Source organism: Salmo salar, chromosome 13, assembly GCF_965601325.2.
Source record: "Salmo salar chromosome 13, fSalSal1, whole genome shotgun sequence".
Classification (NCBI taxonomy): domain Eukaryota; kingdom Metazoa; phylum Chordata; class Actinopteri; order Salmoniformes; family Salmonidae; genus Salmo; species Salmo salar.
The window spans coordinates 83026897-83046794 of record NC_138303.1 but is presented as its reverse complement, the minus strand read 5'-3'; the positions used below and the strand labels follow the sequence as shown (position 1 = coordinate 83046794).

General features: G+C 42.4%; 1 protein-coding gene across 2 annotated transcripts in view; it reads right to left on the bottom strand.

The window, feature by feature from the left end:
* The window catches only part of LOC106567925 (alkaline ceramidase 3), a 32733-nt gene that overhangs the window by 6493 nt on the left and 6342 nt on the right, over positions 1 to 19898 (bottom strand). Inside the window, exons 1-3 of one of the 2 annotated variants that reach the window (XM_014137821.3) lie at positions 13483 to 13747; positions 11801 to 12779; positions 2466 to 2576 (exon numbers count right to left, since the gene is read on the bottom strand). In XM_014137821.3, coding sequence (XP_013993296.1) covers positions 2466 to 2576; positions 11801 to 11903 — 214 coding nt within the window. In that variant the 5' untranslated portion in view covers positions 11904 to 12779; positions 13483 to 13747. Of the gene's footprint in view, positions 1 to 2465; positions 2577 to 11800; positions 12780 to 13482; positions 13748 to 19898 lie in introns of those variants that run through there. The other variant, XM_082960372.1, reaches the window with a different exon arrangement.

Below are 19898 nucleotides of genomic sequence, written 5' to 3'. Positions count from 1 at the left end.
CTTCACAGATCTTCAATGTAAAGGGTTTAAACACTGTTTCCCATGCTTGTTCAATGAACCATAAACAATTCATGAACATGCACCTGTGGAACGGTCATTAAGACACTAACAGCTTACAGACGATGGGCAATTAAAGTCACTTAGGACACTAAAGAGGCCTTTCTACTGACTCTGAAAAACACCAAAAGAAAGATGCCTAGGGTCCCTGCTCATCTGCGTGAACGTGCCTTATAGGCTGACCACGACGCGAGCGTTGCAAAATATATTTAGAAATCTATGTTATTCAATTATTGCACCCACACTGCTCTCGCGTGCCAACGAGCGTCTGCGTTGCCATGGGCTAAAATAGAAATCAGTTCTATTTCTGACACAGATCGCGCTGCAAGTCCTGCATCTCCCATCTCCTCATTGGTTTGTAGAAGCAGGTACCCACGTGCCATCTCCTCATTGGTTATACCCACGTGGGTGACTGAAGACGAACGAGGTCAGTGGCGGTAATGCACCTAATTTATGAAAGTTGCCAATCGCAATATAACGTCAAGAAGAAAAGAAAAGGCCTGGAAGGAAGAGAGATGACTAGAAACGATTCGGTTGACCGTTTTATGTATGGATTAATTGTCGGAGTAGAGGACCTTGGGCATATCAGGTAAAATAACTCAATGTTTATATCCCAGGACAAATTAGCTAGCAACAGCTAGCTAGCTAAATAGGACAAATTAGCTAGCAAGTGCAAGCTAGCTAGCTAAATTGCCATAAATGTTTAATGCTTTTTGACCTGTCCCCAAATTAATGTAATTGGTTCAGAGTTTGTTTTGATATTTTAACCTGCGTGTCGTGATCACGTTTGGTGTGGGGGGACAAAATAAATGTATGCACGATGGCGCCTAAGACAGGGAGACAGGACGGACAGCTGATTGTCCTCGCAGTGGCAGACCTCGTGTAACAACACCTGCACAGGATCGGTACATCCGAACATCACACCTGCGGGCCAGATACAGGATGGCAACAACAACTGCCCGAGTTACACCGGGAACGCACAATCCCTCCATCAATGCCCAGACTGTCCGCAATAGGCTGAGAGAGGCTGGACTGAGGGCTTGTAGGCCTGTTGTAAGGCAGGTCCTCACCAGACATCACCGGCAGCAACGTCGCTTATGGGCACAAACCCACCGTCACTGGACCAGACAGGACTGGCAAAAAGTGCTCTTCACTGACGAGTCGCGATTTTGTCTCACCAGGGGTGATGGTCGGAGAGGTTAACTAAATATAGCGAGGTTAACTAAATATGCAGGTTTAAAAATATATACTTGTGTATTGATTTTAAGAAAGGCATTGATGTTTATGGTTGGAGCAACGTGTACCTAAGCGATTATATGCAACGCAGGACAGGCTAGATAAACTAGTAATATCATCAATGATGTGTAGTTAACTAGTGATTATGATTGATTGATTGTTTTTTATAAGATAAGTTTAATGCTAGCTAGCAACTTACCTTGGCTTCTTACTGCATTCGCGTAACAGGCAGGCTCCTCGTGGAGTGCAATGTAAAGCAGGTGGTTAGAGTGTTGGACTAGTTAACCATAAGGTTGCCAGATTGAATCCCTGAGCTGACAAGGTAAAAATCTGTCGTTCTGCCCCTGAACAAGGCAGTTAACCCACCGTTCCCAGGCCGTCATTGAAAATAAGAATGTGTTCTTAACTGACTTGCCTAGTTAAATAAAGGTCAAAAAAAGAAGAAGAAAAAAATAATCGGCGTCCAAAAATACCGATTTCCGATTCTTATGAAAACTTGAAATCGGCCCTAATTAATCGGCCATTCCGATTAATCGGTCGACCTCTAGTCTTTGACCCATATATGTATTATCAGATATGAGTAAATCATGCTAATAATTCCAGATGCCTATGGAACACTTAAAACTGGAGGCAAAAGAAACCTGTTTAGGCAAGGGGCTGGCTAGCGGAGTAGAACACTTGAAAAAGAAAAGGAGAGCCGTACACTAGGAGCTCAGATGAAATAATTTAACAACCAACGTCTCGACAGACAAGCTGTCTTCATCAGGGTACAATGACAAACACTGCGGGTCACTAGTTTATATAGTTTCAAAGGACACACAGGTGTCTGTAACTGTGGCTTGATTTCATTGGATAATTTACAGATATAAATAGAACATATAAAAAGCATGAATGGATAACATACGATCATAGATACAAATAGGTTACATAGGCCTACAAATTGTAAATGTTTGTAGGCCTATGTAGGGAAATTTGATCTACGATTGTATGTTATCCGTTCATGCTTTTTATATGTTCTATTTATATCTGTAAATTAACCAATGAAATCAAGCCACACCCGGCCATGATTACATACAGACACCTGTAATTATACCCTGATGAAACATTGGTTATTAAATTATTGCAACTGAGATCCTAGTGTGTGCGGCTTTCCTTGTCTATGGAACACTTACCTGCCAGTCCAAGGAAGGAGTAGACGTAGCGGAACTCAAGGCCGTCTTTATACGTCTGGATGGCACCGTAGATAGGAGGCAGGATCATAATCAGGTTACTGACAGTGTTCCCTGTACAACAAGATAACAGACAGAGCAACTGTCAGCGGAAGACAATACAACATGTACTGTATGACAGCAAACAACAAACACAGTCATTTGGTGTATATGAGTAGTGTCTCTTAGCAGACAGAAAACAAGGTTTTAGAGAAAGAATCGTGTTTACATTCTGTAAGCAAGATTTAGACTGGTAAAATTTGTTTAATTTAGTCATTCATTTGAAGATTTCACCACACCCAGTGATGGTTAGTGATCAAGTTAGGAATTGAACATATAGACTGATGGGAAATGACATGCTAATGATTAGAATGGTGCTTAATGGGGCTTATACAGCATGCAAGAGGTAAAACACTAAAAGAGCTCCCTGGCTAACTCAGTTCTTTGTTCCTCCTGCATCCAGAGTTTGAAGCCTAGTCTCGGAAATCTCAGACGTGGCGCATTGTTTACATTGAGGGGGGCAACCCGTCTGCCAACACTCTTAGAAAAAAAGAGTTCGAAAAGAGTTCTTCGGCTGTCCCCATAGGATAACCCTTTTTGGTTTCAGGTAGAACTCTTTTGGGTTCCATGTAGAACGCTCTGGGAAAGGGTTCTACATGGAACCCAATAAGTTTCTACCTGGAACCAAACAGGATCTTCAAAGGGTTATCCTATGGGGACAGCAAAATAACCATTTTAGGTTCTGGATAGCACCTTTAACTTGTTGGGGCTAGGGGGCAGTATTTGCACGGCCGGATGAAAAACGTACCCGATTTAAACTGGTTACTACTCTTGCCCAGAAACGAGAATATGCATATAATTAGTAGATTTGGATAGAAAACACTCTAAAGTTTCTAAAACTGTTTGAATGGTGTCTGTGAGTATAACAGAACTCATATGGCAGGCCAAAACCTGAGAAGATTCCATACAGGAAGTGCCCTGTCTGACAATTTGTTGTCCTTCAGTTGCATCTCTATCGAAAATACAGCATCTCTGCTGTAACGTGACATTTTCTAAGGCTTCCATTGGCTCTCAGAAGGCGCCAGAAAGTGTAATGGGGTGTCTGCTGTCTCTGGGCGAAGAACAGCAGGAGAATTTGTGAGTGGTCAGCCTGGGAACAGTGACACTGTAGTGCACGTTCATTAGAATTCTCCATTTTGTTCTTTCAGCCTTTGAATGAATACAACGTCGCCCGGTTGGAATATTATCGCTATTTTACGAGAAAAATAGCATAAAAATTGATTTTAAACAGCGTTTGACATGCTTGGAAGTATGGAAATGGAATATTTTGACATTTTTTGTCACGAAATGCGCTCGCGCGTCACCCTTCGGATAGTGACCTGAATGCACGAACAAAACGGAGGTATTTCGATATAACTATGGATTATTTGGAACCAAAACAACATTTGTTGTTGAAGTAGAAGTCCTGGGAGTGCATTCTGACGAAGAACAGCAAAGGTAATCCAATTTTTTTTACTGAGTTTGGTGAGGGCCAAACTTGGTGGGTGTCAAAATAGCTAGCCGTGATGGCCGGGCTATGTACTCAGAATATTGCAAAATGTGCTTTCGCCGAAAAGCTATTTTAAAATCTGACACCGCGATTGCATATAGGAGTTCTGTATCTATAATTCTTAAAATAATTATGTATTTTGTGAACATTAATCATGAGTAATTTAGTAAATTCACCGGAAGTTTGCAGTGGGTATGCTAGTTCTGAACATCACATGCTAATGTAAAAAGCTGGTTTTTGATATAAATATGAACTTGATTGAACAAAACATGCATGTATTGTATAACATAATGTCCTAGGAGTGTCATCTGATGAAGATCATCAAAGGTTAGTGCTGCATTTAGCTGTGGTTTTGGTTTTTGTGACATATATGCTTGCTTTGAAAATGGCTGTGTGATTATTTTTGGCAGGGTACTCTCCTGACATAATCTAATGTTTTGCTTTCGCTGTAAAGCCTTTTTGAAATCGGACAATGTGGTTAGATTAACGAAAGTCTTGTCTTTAAAATGGTGTAAAATAGTCATATGTTTGAGAAATTGAAGTAATAGCATTTGTGAGGTATTTGTATTTCGCGCCACGCGATTCCACTGGCTGCTCACCAAACTCAGAATTACTATTAGAAAAATTGGATTACCTTTGCTGTTCTTTGTCAGAATGCACTCCCAGGACTTCTACTTCAACAACAAATGTTGTTTTGGTTCCAAATAATCCATAGTTATATCCAAATACCTCCGTTTTGTTTGTGCGTTCAGGTCACTATCCGAAGGGTGACGCGCGAGCGCATTTCGTGACAAAAACTGACAAAATATTCCATTACCGTACTTCGAAGCATGTCAAACGCTGTTTAAAATCAATTTTTATGCTATTTTTCTTGTAAAATAGCGATAATATTCCAACCGGGCGACGTTGTATTCATTCAAAGGCTGAAAGAATTTTTTTTAGAATTCTCATAAATGCGCATCTCCAGTGTCACTGTTCCCAGGCTGACCACTCACAAATTCTCCTGCTGTTCTTCGCCCAGAGACAGCAGACACCCCATTACACTTTCTGGCGCCTTCTGAGAGCCAATGGAAGCCTTAGAAAATGTCACGTTACAGCAGAGATGCTGTATTTTCGATAAAGATGCAACTGAAGGACAACAAATTGTCAGACAGGGCACTTCCTGTATGGAATCTTCTCAGGTTTTGGTGTGCCATATGAGTTCTGTTATACTCACAGACACCATTCAAACAGTTTTAGAAACTTTAGAGTGTTTTCTATACAAATCAACTAATTATATGCATATTCTCGTTTCTGGGCAAGAGTAGTAACCAGTTTAAATCGGGTACGTTTTTTATCCGGCCGTGCAAATACTGCCCCCTAGCCCCAACAGGTTAACAAACAATAGTTTTGGCAAGTCGGTTAGGACATCTACTTTGTGCATGACACAAGTAATTTTTCCAACTATTGTTTACAGACAGATTATTTCACTTATAATTCACTGTATCACAATTCCAGTGGGTCAGAAGTTTACATACACTAAGTTGACTGTCCCTTTAAACAGCTTGGAAAATTCCAGAAAATGATATAATGGCTTTAGAAGTTTCTGATAGGCTCATTGACATCATTTGAGACAATTGGAGGTGTACCTGTGGATGTATTTCAAGGCCTACCTTCAAACTCAGTACCCTTTTTGCTTGACATCATGGGAAAATCTAAAGAAATCAGCCAAAACCTCAGAAAAAATTTGTAGATTTTTGTAGACCCCCACAATTGTAGACCTCTACAAGCCTGGTTCATCCTTGGGAGCAATTTCCAAACGCCTGAAGGTACCACGTTCTTCTGTACAAACAATAGTACCCAAGTATAAACACCATACCATGCAGAAGTCATATCGCTAAAGGAGACGCGTTCTGTCTGCTAGAGATGAACGTACTTTGGTGTGAAAAGTGCAAATCAATCCAAGAACAACTGCAAAGGACCTTGTGAAGATGCTGGAGGAAACAGGTACAAAATTATCTATATCCACAGTAAAACGAGTCCTATATCGTCATAACCTGAAAGGCCGCTCAGCAAGGAAGAAGCCACTGCTCCAAAACCGCCATAAAAAAGCCAGATTACGGTTTGCAGCTGCACATGGGGACAAAGGTCGTACTTTTTGGACAAATGTCCTATGGTCTGATGAAACAAAAATATAACTGTTTGGCCATAATGACCATCGTTATGTTTGGAGGAAAAAGGGGGAGGCTTGCAAGCTGAAGAACACCATCCCAACCGTGAAGCGCGGGGGTGGCAGCATCATGTTGTGGGTGTGCTTTGCTGCAGGAGGGACTGGTGCACTTCACAAAATAGATGGCATCATGAGGTGGGAAAATTATGTGGCTATATTGAAGCAACATCTCAAGACGTCAGTCAGGAAGTTATAGCTTGGTCGCAAATGGGTCTTCCAAATGGACAATAACCCCAAGCATACTTCCAAAGTTGTGGCAAAATGGCTTAAGGACAACAAAGGCATTGTATTGGAGTGGCCATCACAAAGCCCTGACCTCAATCCTATAGAAAATGTGTGGGCAGAACTGAAAAAGCGTGTGCGAGCAAGGAGGCCTACAAACCTGACCCAGTTACACCAGCTCTGTCAGGAGGAATGGGCCAAAATTCACCCAACTTATTGTGGGAAGCTTGTGGAAGGCTACCTGAAACGTTTGACCCAAGATAAACAATTTAAAGGCAGTGCTACCAAATACTAATTGAGTGTATGTAAACTTCTGACCCACTGGGAATGTGATGAAAGAAATAAAAGCTGAAATAAATCATTTTCTACTATTATTCTGACATTTCACATTCTTAAAATAAAGTGGTGATCCTAACTGACCTAAGACAGGGAATTTTTACTAGGATTAAATGTCAGGAATTGTGAAAAACTGAGTTTAAATGTATTTGGCTAAGGTGTATGTAAACTTCTGACTTCAACTGTAGGTTGGATGTCTGTTGTACATTATTTATGTTTTACATTAGGCTGGTGTTGTACATTACATACACACCTGTATATGTATGTGTATGTATGTATGTCTTTCAAAGTCAAATTACGGTTGGACCTTGTGTGTAATTGACCAATAAAGTGATCGTAATCTTAATCTTGTGTTGTACATTAGGCTGACTGACTTCAGATCAAATAACAGCAGGCATGCCCCAACCTGCTGTATTCAGTCAAATGCCAGGATCATTCCTGTTTAACGTTTCCGTACGTTGAATTTAGCAAACATGAGAATCTCCTGTTTAACGTACTCTGACCTACCTTAATGTGCAAGCAGCGCTACTATTGTTCTACTCTGCTGAGGTTTTGAAATCTGAGCTCTAGCACACACACAATAGCACAAAAATTGTGGTGGCCTCTTTCTTTGTCTGTCTTCCACATACAATTTACTGGACATTGCACATTCTAGGCCTTTTATTCTACAATTTGGGACCCATTTAAAAGCCAAACCAACCATTGCCTAAAGCTCTACTAGTCATGTGGACAGCCTGGTCTCATAGACTAGACGTAACATAGTAGATGTAAATCCGGAACACCCAAATTAGTCTACTTTGCAACTACTTAGCATGTTAGCTAACCCTTCCCCTAACCCAAACCTTAACCATTTTAGATAACCCTTCCCCTAACCCCTAGCCTAGCTAATGTTAGCCAGCTAGCTAACGTTAGCCACCTAGCTAGAATTCATAACATATCATACATAACATATAGTAAGTTTTGCAAACGATTAACATATTGTTTGTTTTGAAAATGTGTAACATATCATCCGAAATGTGTGCTGGACATCCAAAATAATACATACCATAATAATACATACCTGCTCTTTAATAACTTGTTACTTTTATTTCTTATTCTTATCTGTATTTTTTAAAATTGCATTGGTGGTTAGGGGCTCGTAAGTAAGCATATCACTGTTGTATTCGGCGCATGTGTCACGTTCTGACCTGTAAAGGTGTTATTTGTTAGTGTTTAGTATGGTCAGGACGTGGCAGGGGGTATTTTGTTTATATGTTTCGGGGATTGTTAGTCTATGTGTATAGACAAGGGGTGTTTGATTAGAGTGGTCTAGAGTGTTGGTATATGTTCTATGTTAGGGCATTTTCTATGTTTATTCTAGTCACTCTGTTTCTATGTGCAGTTTTGTTCTTGACCTTCAATTGGAAGCAACGGCTCCTCGTTGCTTCTGATTGAAGGTCCTATAATTAGGGGTTTGTTTGTATTGTGGATTGTGGGTAGTTGTATTCTGTTTTGTGCTTATCACCTGACAGAACCGTTAGTGTCGTTTCCGTTAATTTTATACGTGTTTCATTTGTTTCTCCTTCTTCAATATTAAAAAAGAAGATGAGTATACACTTCCCTGTTGCGTCTTTGTCCTCCACACACGACACGCGTTACAGCATGTGACTATTGTGACTAATACAATTTGATTTGATACGTAACGTCATACTAAATGGAGTATCTCGGATTTACATACAGAATAATAAAAAATGCTCTGAGACCAGGTTGCAGCGGACTGTGGAGTATCAGTAACACTTGACATTTTTATTTTTTTATTTCAACATTATTTAACCTGGTAGACCAGTTGAGAACAAGTTCTCATTAACAACTGCGACCTGGCCAAGATAAAGCAAAGCAGTGCAACAAAAACAACAACAGAGTTACACATAAACAAACGTACAGTCAATAACACAATAGAAAAATCTATGTACAGTGTGTGCAAATGTAGAAGAGTAGGGGGGTAAGGCAATAAATAGGCCATAGAAGCGAAATAATTACAATTTAGCATTAACACTGGAGTGATAGATGTGCAAGTAGAGATACTGGGGTGCAAAAGAGCAAGAGGATAACAATATGGGGATGAGGTAGATGGGTGTGCTATTTACAGATTGGCTGTGTACAGGTACAGTGATCGGTAAGCTGCTCTGACAGCTGACGCTTAAAGTTAGAGAGGGAGATATAAGACTCCAGCTTCAGTGATTTTTGGCATTCGTTCCAGTCATTGGCAGCAGAGAACTGGAAGGAAAGGCGGCCAAAGGAGGAGTTGGCTTTGGGGATGACCAGTGAAATATACCTGCTGGAGCGAGTGCTATGGGTGGGTGTTGCTATGGTGACCAGTGAGCTGAGATAAGGCGGGGCTTTACCTAGCAAAGACTTATAGATGACCTGGTGGGTTTGGCAACGAATATGTAGTGAGGGCCAGTCAACGAGAGCATACAGGTCGCAGTGGTGGGTAATAATATATGGGGCTTTGGTGACAAAACAGATGGCACTGTGATAGACTACATCCAGTTTGCTGAGTAGAGTGTTGGAGGCTATATTGTAAATGACATCGCCGAAGTCAAGGATCGGTAGGATAGTCAGTTTTACGAGGGTATGTTTGGCAGCATGAGTGAAGGAGGCTTTGTTGCGAAATAGGAAGCCGATTCTAGATTTAATTTTGGATTGGAGATGCTTAATGTGAGTCTGGAAGGAGAGTTTACAGTCTAACCAGACACCTAGATATTTGTAGTTGTCCACATATTCTAAGTCAGAACCATCCAGAGTAGTGACGCTAGTCAGGCGGGCAGGTGCGGGCAACAATCGGTTGAAGAGCATGCATTTAGTTTTACTAGCATTTAAGAGCAGTTGGAGGCAACGGAAGGAGTGATGTATGGCATTAAAGCTCCATACATGTGTTTGTTAACACAGTGTCAAAAGAAGGGCCAGATGTATACAGAATGGTGTCATCTGCGTAGAGGTGGATCAGAGAATCACCAGCAGCAAGAGTGACATCGTTGATGTATACAGAGAAATAGTCGGCCCGAGCATTGAACCCTGTGGCACCCCCATAGAGACTGCCAGAGGTCCGGACAACAGGCCCTCGGATTTGACACAATGAACTCTATCGGAGAAGTAGTTGGTGAACCAGGCGAGGCAGTCATTTGAGAAACCAAGACTATTGAGTCTGCCGATAAGAATGCGGTGATTGACCGAGTCGAAAGCCTTGACCAGGTCGATGAAGACGGCTGCACAGTACTGTCTGTTATCGATGGCGGTTATGATATCGTTTAGGACCTTGAGCGTGGCTGAGGTGCACCCATGACCAGCTCGGAAACCATAGTGGAGAAGGTACGGTGGGATTCGAAATGGTCGGTGATCTGTTTGTTAACTTGGCTTTCGAAGATTTTAGAAAGGCAGGGCAGGATGGATATAGGTCTATAACAGTTTGGGTCGAGAGTGTCACCCCCCTTTGAAGAGGGGGATGACCGGGACAGCTTTCCAATCTTTGGGGATCTCAGGCGATACGAAAGAGAGGTTGAACAGGCTAGTAATAGGGGTTGCAACAATTCCGGCATATAATTTTAGAAAAAGAGGGTCCAGATTGTCTAGCCCAGCTGATTTGTAGGGATCCAGATTTTGCAGCTCTTTCAGAACATCAGCTGTCTGGATTTGGGTAAAGGAGAAGTGGCGGGGGGCTTTGGCAGGTTGCTGCAGGGGGTGCTGAGCTGTTGGCCAGGGTTGGGGTAACCAGGTGGAAAGCATGGCCAGCCGTAGAAAAATGCTTATTGAAATTAGCGATTATCGTAGATTTATCGGTGGTGACAGTGTTTCCTTGCCTCAGTGCAGTGGGCAGTTGGGCAGTTGGGAGGAGGTGCTCTTATTCTCCATGGACTTTACAGTGTCCCAAAACTTTTTGGAATTACTGCTACAGGATGCAAATTTCTGTTTGAAAAAGCTAGCCTTGGCTCATTTACATGGTCACTTTAGTAATACTGTGTTACTACACATTTATAAGAACAATGTAAGTGTTCTGTTATCAGTTCCCAGTACGATGCCTTTTTTCTTCATATGATGCATCATGCATGTAAATAGTCTTTCAACCCAGTGTTTTCACCTTCCCGTGGTCATGAAGGAGAGAGGACAAGGGGTGTTGGATCACTCAGTGTAATCTGAGTCATGAGTGAGTCAGAGAGAGAGAAAGGTAAAAGAGCAGTAGTCCAACACAATTAACTATGACCCACTTGACATAGTTCCACCTTGCATCATGAAGTGCCATTTGTAGCCAGATCAGACCTTAACGCATTTTGACAAAAATGAACAGGTCAATGGGCGTTGTATCCTCAGAAAGCCTAGTGCCTGCTGCACTCATCATTTTTTATCACTCTCATGTACCATTCAGAAAGGTATGCAAAAGAAAATCACGAAAGCCGAGTAGCCAGTGTTTATCATGGAATGGAACTCTTAGTCTTATATCATTAATATAAAAAATGTTGCGGGTGTCTATGTGAGAGGCTGTGCCGTCCCAGATTGAAGCTGGAGCTGTCTTGTAGCGACTTTAATGTGCGGTAAATTTTTCACACCAGTGAATCAATGTATAGCTAGCTCATTGATATAACGTTAGCTAGATAGCCTATTACAGTAATAGCAACGGTACTTGAAAGGGCGGTGCTGCAGCTGCAAGTGAAGTTCTGAGTCATTAGCAGGTCTGCATCGTGGCATCGTACACGCAACTTACTTACCGGTATAAAACATCACCGACAAAATGTATCAGTTATAGTTATATTAAGATAAAATATAAGAGCACCTTGATCTACTGACGCGAGCGTAAGGGAATGTCGTTGTCACCACCAGGCTCATTGTCATGATGTTTACCTATATCCGAGACGGCCTTCTGCAAGGATCCACATCCGTGTTTATTGCATTCGTTTTCGTGTCCTAAAACTCCAGTTTAGCCATACGCATGGTGTCAGATGTACTTACAGAATTCTGCGATGTAGAAAGAGACGACATAATTCTCCTCACACCAATCCAGCGTTGAGGTTGGTCGCCCCCAATATCCCAGTCTGTCTGCTGAGGGAGCCATGATGGAAAAAAACGAACGGGAGAGCTGTGTGTGTGAGGGAGGAGTGCAGAATCTTTAGTAATGGATTAATGACTGAGAGGCTCCCTCCATTCCCTCAATTACAGTTAACCTCAGCACAGTTGAGGTTTGGTTTGACAGGTTGCTGCAGAAACATGCCTACAGGCGCAACAGTATTTCCTTACTGCATATTTAGTTGGAAAATAAATGTATCAAAGGAATAGCCCACTTTCTGGTACTCATACTGGCAAATGGTGCAAAATTGTACTTTTACATTTATTAATATGTTGTTATTACTGTGTAATTATAATTTTACCATGTATTTTAAAAAAGCTGGTGATTTATATACTATAATACATTTTGGGACTTTTAAATGAATAAAATAAACCCATAGATTCTTCAAATCAATCAAATCAAATTTATTTTTATATAGCCCTTCGTACATCAGCTGATATTCTCAAAGTGCTGTACAGAAACCCAGCCTAAAACCCCAAACAGCAAGCAAAGCATGTGAAAGAAGCACGGTGGCTAGGAAAAACTCCCTAGGAAAAACTCCCTAGAAAGGCCAAAAACCTAGGAAGAAACCTAGAGAGGAACCAGGCTATGAGGGGTGGCCAGTCCTCTTCTGGCTGTGCAGGGTGGATATTATAACAGAACATGGTCAAGATGTTAAAATGTTCATAAATGACCAGCATGGTCAAATAATAATAATCATAGTAGTTGTCGAGGGTGCAACAAGCACGTCCGGTGAACAGGTCAGGGTTCCATAGCCGCAGGCAGAACAGTTGAAACTGGAGCAGCAGCACGGCCAGGTGGACTGGGGACAGCAAGGAGTCATCATACCAGGTAGTCCTGAGGCATGGTCCTAGGGCTCAGGTCCTCCGAGAGAAAGACAGAAAGAGAGAATTAGAGAGAGCATATTTAAATTCACACAGGACACCGGATAAGACAAGAGAAATACTCCAGATGTAACAGACTGACCCTAGCCCCCCGACACATAAACTACTGCAGCATAAATACTGGAGGCTGAGACAGGAGGGATCAGAAGACACTGTGGCCCCATCCGATGATACCCCCGGACAGGGCCAAACAGGCAGGATATAACCCCACCCACTTTGCCAAAGCACAGCCCCCACACCACTAGAGGGATGTCTCCAACCACCAACTTACCGTCCTAAGACAAGGCCGAGTATAGCCCACAACGATCTCCGCCATGGCACAACCCAAGGGGGGATTCTTGAAGAATATAACTTAGAAATTCCTCAAGGGCTTAGGTCAACGGTCATACTAGGGCTGGGCGATATGGACCAAAAGTCATATCCCGATATATTTAGGCTGAATATCGATATAAGATATATATCCCGATATTTTTTCCGCAAAGTGAGAGCAAATGTTCAGTCAAAGTCAAAGCCAGATATGACATGTCTCAAGTAGTTTTATTGAAACCGGCTATTTCAGTGAACAGTTGAAAAATCAAATGAATAAATAATAAACAGGGCTCTTCACCTGGTTCAGATTAAATGCTCAGCTGTTCAAATAACAATAACATGTAAACATAAACACTGTATAACAACAGGAGTACCTTTTTTTAAATCAAAGCTCCATAAGGTGCCTGACTTCAGTGTACATTTGTGGCAGTGCTTCTCGTGCAAAGTAGTTGCGACTGGGAAGCTCATATCTCGGGTCCATAGTTTTCAGTAGCTTTTTGAATCCGACTTGTTCCACAGTTGCAACAGGGACCATATCTTTAGCAATGTGATAGGACACCGCTTTAGTTATAGTACACCACTTGCCAATTTTCTTTTCATAAGGCACACTGCGGGAAAATGAAGTTTGCAGTGAGCTTTGTTTCGGGGCTGGAGCTTTTTCGGGTTGTCGACGCCTTGCGGCTGGGGCTTCTGCAGCGCGCAGTTTCACACACTCTTCGTATTGCAGTTTGTGCCACTGTTTTAGGTGGTGAAAAGGATTTGTAGTGCTTCCACCCCTGGCTGTAACTTTTTTATGGCACTGCCTACATATAACGTGATTTTGTTGCTCATCTGATACTTTGAATCCGAACCATCTCCAAATTACTGAGCCAATGCTTTTTCTTTTACTAACCAATTCCTCCTCAAAACGCTCCGCAGACGCTGTTGCTTCCTCCATGTTTGTTGAAGTGTCTGTTCCTGCCCCTCCCCCCTCTGTGCATGAAAGAGGAGGTGCAGGGCGCGGGGAGCAGCGCAGAGAGCTCCGGGTCTGCAGCTTGCTTGGAGCAAGGATCAAAGCGCAAATTTGAACTATATCGACATATGCGAAAAGGTCTAATTTCATATCACATTTAAAATATATCGATATATTTTTTATATCGATATATCGCCCAGCCCTATGTCATACCCCATCAGAACCCAAAATATGCTTGTTTTACTTTGTTAGTAAACAATGCAGGCCTTACTGTAAACACACACTGTAAAGCCTCAAAACATGGTTAAAACTCTCATTTTTATATTATTGACGGTCTGTCCTTGCATCCATAGCTCTGTCTATGAATTTGAAAGCGGTTACATTTCTGTGTGTCACTGACACAATGTCTCATATTTTACTGAGGATATTGTTTTGCTTATGCAAATGTTTTGACATGATGCATAATCTAATGTTTAGTTCAACTGCTATGTTTAGCCAAACATTTTCAATAATTATTATTTCTTCTGCTTTCAATGTAACACCAGGATGTGACAAAATCCCTCTGACATGTCTAGTCTCCATCTGTAAATATGTTCACTGCTGTGGCCTGAAGAGAGAAAGCCACGACGTTGCTGTGTCACATCCTGTGTGTTAGTACCTGTGCTGCTTTTTCCCCTACTCTTCTGAAACCACTGAAACCAGACCTCTGACTTACTCATTGGAGTCCCACGTACAAAGATAAAAGAAAATCTGATATCAATGTGAAGAGTTTATTTCCAAAACCATATACCCACACGTTTTTCACATTTGTGTTTTCATCAGAGATTATTGCTTATGAGTACCTTCATGTGTGTGTAAAATATTACTGTTCTCAGATTTTTTTATTCATACATTTTTGCTTTTTTATTATTGTATTATTTTTGCAAAACGCAATATAAACTCAGCAAAAAAAGAAACGGCCCTTTTTCAGGACCCTGTCTTTCAAAGATAATTTGTAAAAATCAAAATATCTTCACAGACCTTAACTGTAAAGGGTTTAAACACGGTTTCCCATGCTAAGGTCACAGTTATGAAAACTTAGCACACTAAAGAGGCCTTTCTACTGACTCTGAAAAACACCAAAAGAAAGATGCCCAGGGTCCCTGCTCATCTGCGTGAATGTGCCTTAGGCATGCTGCAAGCAGGCATGAGGACTGCAGATGTCGCCAGGGAAATAAATTGCAATGTCCGTACTGTGAAACACCTAAGACAGCACTACAGGGAGACAGGACGGACAGCTGATCGTCCTCGCAGTGGCAGACCACGTGTAAAAACACCTGCACAGGATTGGTACATCTGAAAATCACACCAGCAGGACAGATACAGGATGGCAACAACTGCCCAAGTTACACCAGGAATGCACAATCCCTCCATCAGTGCTCAGACTGTCCGCAATAGGCTGAGAGAGGCTGGACTGAGGGCTTGTAGGCCTGTTGTAAGGCAGGCCTACCAGACATCACCGGCAACAACGTCGCACAAACCCACCGTCGCTGGACCAGACAGGACTGGCAAAAAGTGCCCTTCTCTGATGAGTCGTGGTTTTGTCTCACCAGGGGTGATGGTCGGATTCACCTTTATCGTCAACGGAATGAGCGTTACACGGAGGCCTGTACTCTGGAGCGGATTGATTTGGAGGTGGAGGGTCCGTCATGGTCTGGGGCAGTGTGTCACAGCATCATCGGACTGAGCTTGTTGTCATTGCAGGCAATCTCAACGCTGTGCGTTACAGGGAAGACATCCTCCTCCCTCATGTGGTACCCATCCTGCAGGCTCATCCTGACATGACCCTCCAGCATGACAATGCCACCAGCCATACTGCTCGTATTGTGCGTGATTTCCTGCAAGACAGGAATGTCAGTGTTCTGCCATGGCCAGCAAAGAGCCCAGATCTCAATCCCATTGAGTACGTCTGGGACCTGTTGAATCGGAGGGTGAGGGCTAGGGCCATTCCCCCCAGAAATGTCCAGAAACTTGCAGGTGCCTTGGTAGAAGAGTGGGGTAATATCTCACAGCAAGAACTGCCAAATCTGGTGCAGTCCATGAGGAGGAGATGCACTGCAGTACTTAATGCAGCTTGTGGCCACACCAGATACAGACTGTTACCTTTGTTCAGGGACACATTATTCAATTTCTGTTAGTCACATGTCTGTGGAACTTGTTCAGTTTATGTCTCAGTTGTTGAATCTTGTTATGTTCATACAAATATTTACACATGTTAAGTTTGCTGAAAATAAACACAGTTGACAGTGAGAGGACATTTATTTTTTGCTGAGTTTATATCCATTGTTTAACTGGAATGGAATGTTTGTATCTTATATATTTGAGTGTGCTATGTGGTTGTCTCATCTAGCTATCTTAAGGTGAATGCACTTACTGCAAATCGCTCTGGATAAGGCCATCTGCTAAATGACTAAAATCTCAAATATAAATGTTTTACATACACATACAGTATACAGTGCATTCGGAAAGTATTCAGACCACCTGACTTTTCCACATTTTGTTACGTTGCAGCCTTGATTATATGTTTTCCCCCTCATCAATCTACACACAATACCCCATAATGTAAAAGGAAACATTAAAAACAAAAAACAGAAATATCACATTTACATAAGTAATCAGACCCTTTAGTCAGTACTTTGTTGAAGCACCTTTGGCAGCGTTTACATCCTCGAGTCTTCTTGGGTATGACTGAAAACTGAAAGCGCGAACCACCGCATTTAAACATGGCAAGGTGATTGGCAAGATGGCCGAATATAAACAGTGTAGTTATTCCCTCCAGAAGGCAATCAAACAGGCAAAATGTCAGTACAGAGACAAAGTGGAGTTGCAATTCAATGGCTCAGACACGAGACGTATGTGGCAGGGTCTACAGACGATCACGGACTGCAAAGGGTAAACCAGCTACGTCGCGGACATCGAAGTCTTGCTTACGGATAAGCTAAACACCTTTTTTGGCCGCTTTGAGGATAACACAGTGCCACCGATGCGGCCAGCTACCAAGGACTGTGGGCTCTCATTCTCCATGGCCGATGTGAGTAAGACATTTAAGCGTGTTAACTCTCGCAAGGCTGCCGGCCCAGACGGCCTCCCTAGCCGCGTCCTCACAGCATGCGCAGACCAGCTGGCTGGAGTGTTTACGTACATATCCAATCTCTCCCTATGTAACAGTTTTGCTTCCGTCCCTGTCCTCGCCCCTACTTGAGCTCGAACCAAGGACCCTCTGCACACATCAACAACTGACACCTTCGAAGCATCGTTACCTATGGAAACAACAACTTCAAGGTCTCAGAGCGAGTGACGTCACCGATTGAAAGGCTATTAGCGCACACCCCGCTAACTAGCTAGCCATTTCACACCGGTTACACCTAACCCAGTCTGCTGTCCCCACATGCTTCAAGATGTCCACCATTGTTCCTGTACCCAAGGATGCAAAGGTAACTGAACTAAATTATTATCGCCCCGTAGCACTCACTAATGTCATCATGAAGCTCTTTGAGAGACTAGTCAAGGATCATATCACCTCTACCTTACCTGACACCTTAGACCCACTTCAATTTTCTTACCGCCCCAATAGATCCACAGACGATGCAATTGCCATCGCACTGCACACTGCCCTATCCCATCTGGACAAGAGGAATACCTATGTAAGAATCCTGTTCATTGACTATAGCTCAGCATTCAACACCATAGTACCCTCCAAGCTCATCATTAAGCTCGGGGCCCTGGGTCTGAACCCCACCCTGTGCCACTGGGTCCTGGACTTCTTGATGGGCCGCCCCCAATGTGGTGAAGGTAGGAAACAACACCTCCACTTCACTGATTCTCAACACAGGGGCCCCACAAGGGTGTGTGCTCAGCCCCCTCCTGTAGTCCCTTTTCACCCATGACTGCTTGGGCACGCACGCCTCCAACTCAATGATCAAGTTTGCAGATGACACAACAGTAGTAGGACTGATTACCAACAATGACGAGACAGCCTACAGGCAGGAGGTGAGGACCCTGGGAGTGTGGTGCCAGGAAAATAACCTCTCACTCAGCATCAACAAAACAAAGGACCTCATCGTGGACTTCAGGTAACAGCAGAGGGAGCACCCCCTATCCACATTGACGGGACTGCAGTGGAGAAGGTGGAAAGCTTCAAGTTCCTCGGCGTACACATTACTGACAAACTGAAATGGTCCACCCACACAGACAGTGTGGTGAAGAAGGTGCAACATCACCTCTTCAACCTCAGGAGGCTGAAGAAATTTGGCTTGTCCCCTAAAACCCTCTCAAACTTTTACAGATGCACAATTGAGAGCATCCTGTTGGGCTGTATCACTGCCTGGTACGGCAACTGCACCACCCGCAACTGCTGGGCACTCCAGAGGGTGGTGCGGTCTGCACAACACATCACCGGGGGCAAACTACCTGCCCTCCAGGACATCTACAGCACCCAATGTCACAAGAAGGCCAAAAAGATCATCAAGGACAACCACCACCTGAGCCACTGCCTGTTCACCCCGCTATCATCCAGAAGGCAAGGTCAGTACAGGTGCATCAAAGCTGGGACCGAGAGACTGAAAAGCAGCTTCTATCTCAAGGCCATCATACTGTTAAATAGTCATCACTATCACCTTAGAGGCTGCTGCCCTATATACGTAGACTTGAAATCACTGGCCACTTAAATAATGGAACACTAATCACTTTAATAATGTTTACATATTTTGCATTACTCATTTGCATGTGTATATACAGTATTCTATTCTACTTCACAGTATTTTAAGTCTATGCTGCTCCGACATTGCAAATTGTCTACGGACAATTCCTTTCGACCTCATGGCTTGGTTTTTGCTCTGACATGTACTGTCAATTGTGGGACCTTATATAGACATCCAAATCATGTCCAATCAATTTAATTTAACACAGGTGGACTCCAATCAAGTTGTCGAAACATCTCAAGGATGATCAATGGAAACAGGATGCACCTGAGATTAATTTTGAGTGTCCTAGCAAAGGATCTGAATACTTATGTAAATATTGTGTGTAGATTGATGAGGAACATTTTTTATTTAATCAATTTTATAATAATGCTGTAATGTAACAAAATGTTGAAAAAGTCAAGGGGTCTGAGTACTTTCCAAATGCACTGTATATATTTATTTTTACATTTAAATGTTGATGTCACAAACATAGCATTTGTACAGTTGTTTATTAAAATTGTAGTTATTTGTTACATTTGACTGTGTAAAACCTGCCATGATTAGATTAAGTTTTTTCCACTCTCTCTTTCATTATTTCCTTAAACAATAAAAGCTAATTTACCAACATTTTTGAAAATGCATATATAGTGTTTTGGAATGAAACTCTTCATTCATCTCTACAACTAAGGGGATGTGTCAAAATGATTGTCAAACATGGCCAGCTTGCCTGTTTCCATTAGCCAAAGGCCAAATAGTGGAGATGATGCAACATTTCATTTGAGATTGGACTGAGGCAAGTGGGTCAGAGTTTATTTGAACCTAAACTATTTCAACCTTTCCTCTGATTTGCACAAAGAACAGGTAATAACAAGAATAAGCTTGTTCGTATTTTTTTCTTAACCGTCTCACTATTACATTACCCCGTTGTCCACTTCCCGCATTAGTGGAACTGCATTTGAGGCTTGAGCCCAAATTTCATCCTAAAACTAGTTCTATCACATGCACTTAACACAATCTGAAGACAGACACAACACATCCAGTGACTAAACCACAGCAGTGAGAAGAGCTGAACTGTGTGACATTACATGACAGTGCAATTAAAATGTGAATATGCCTC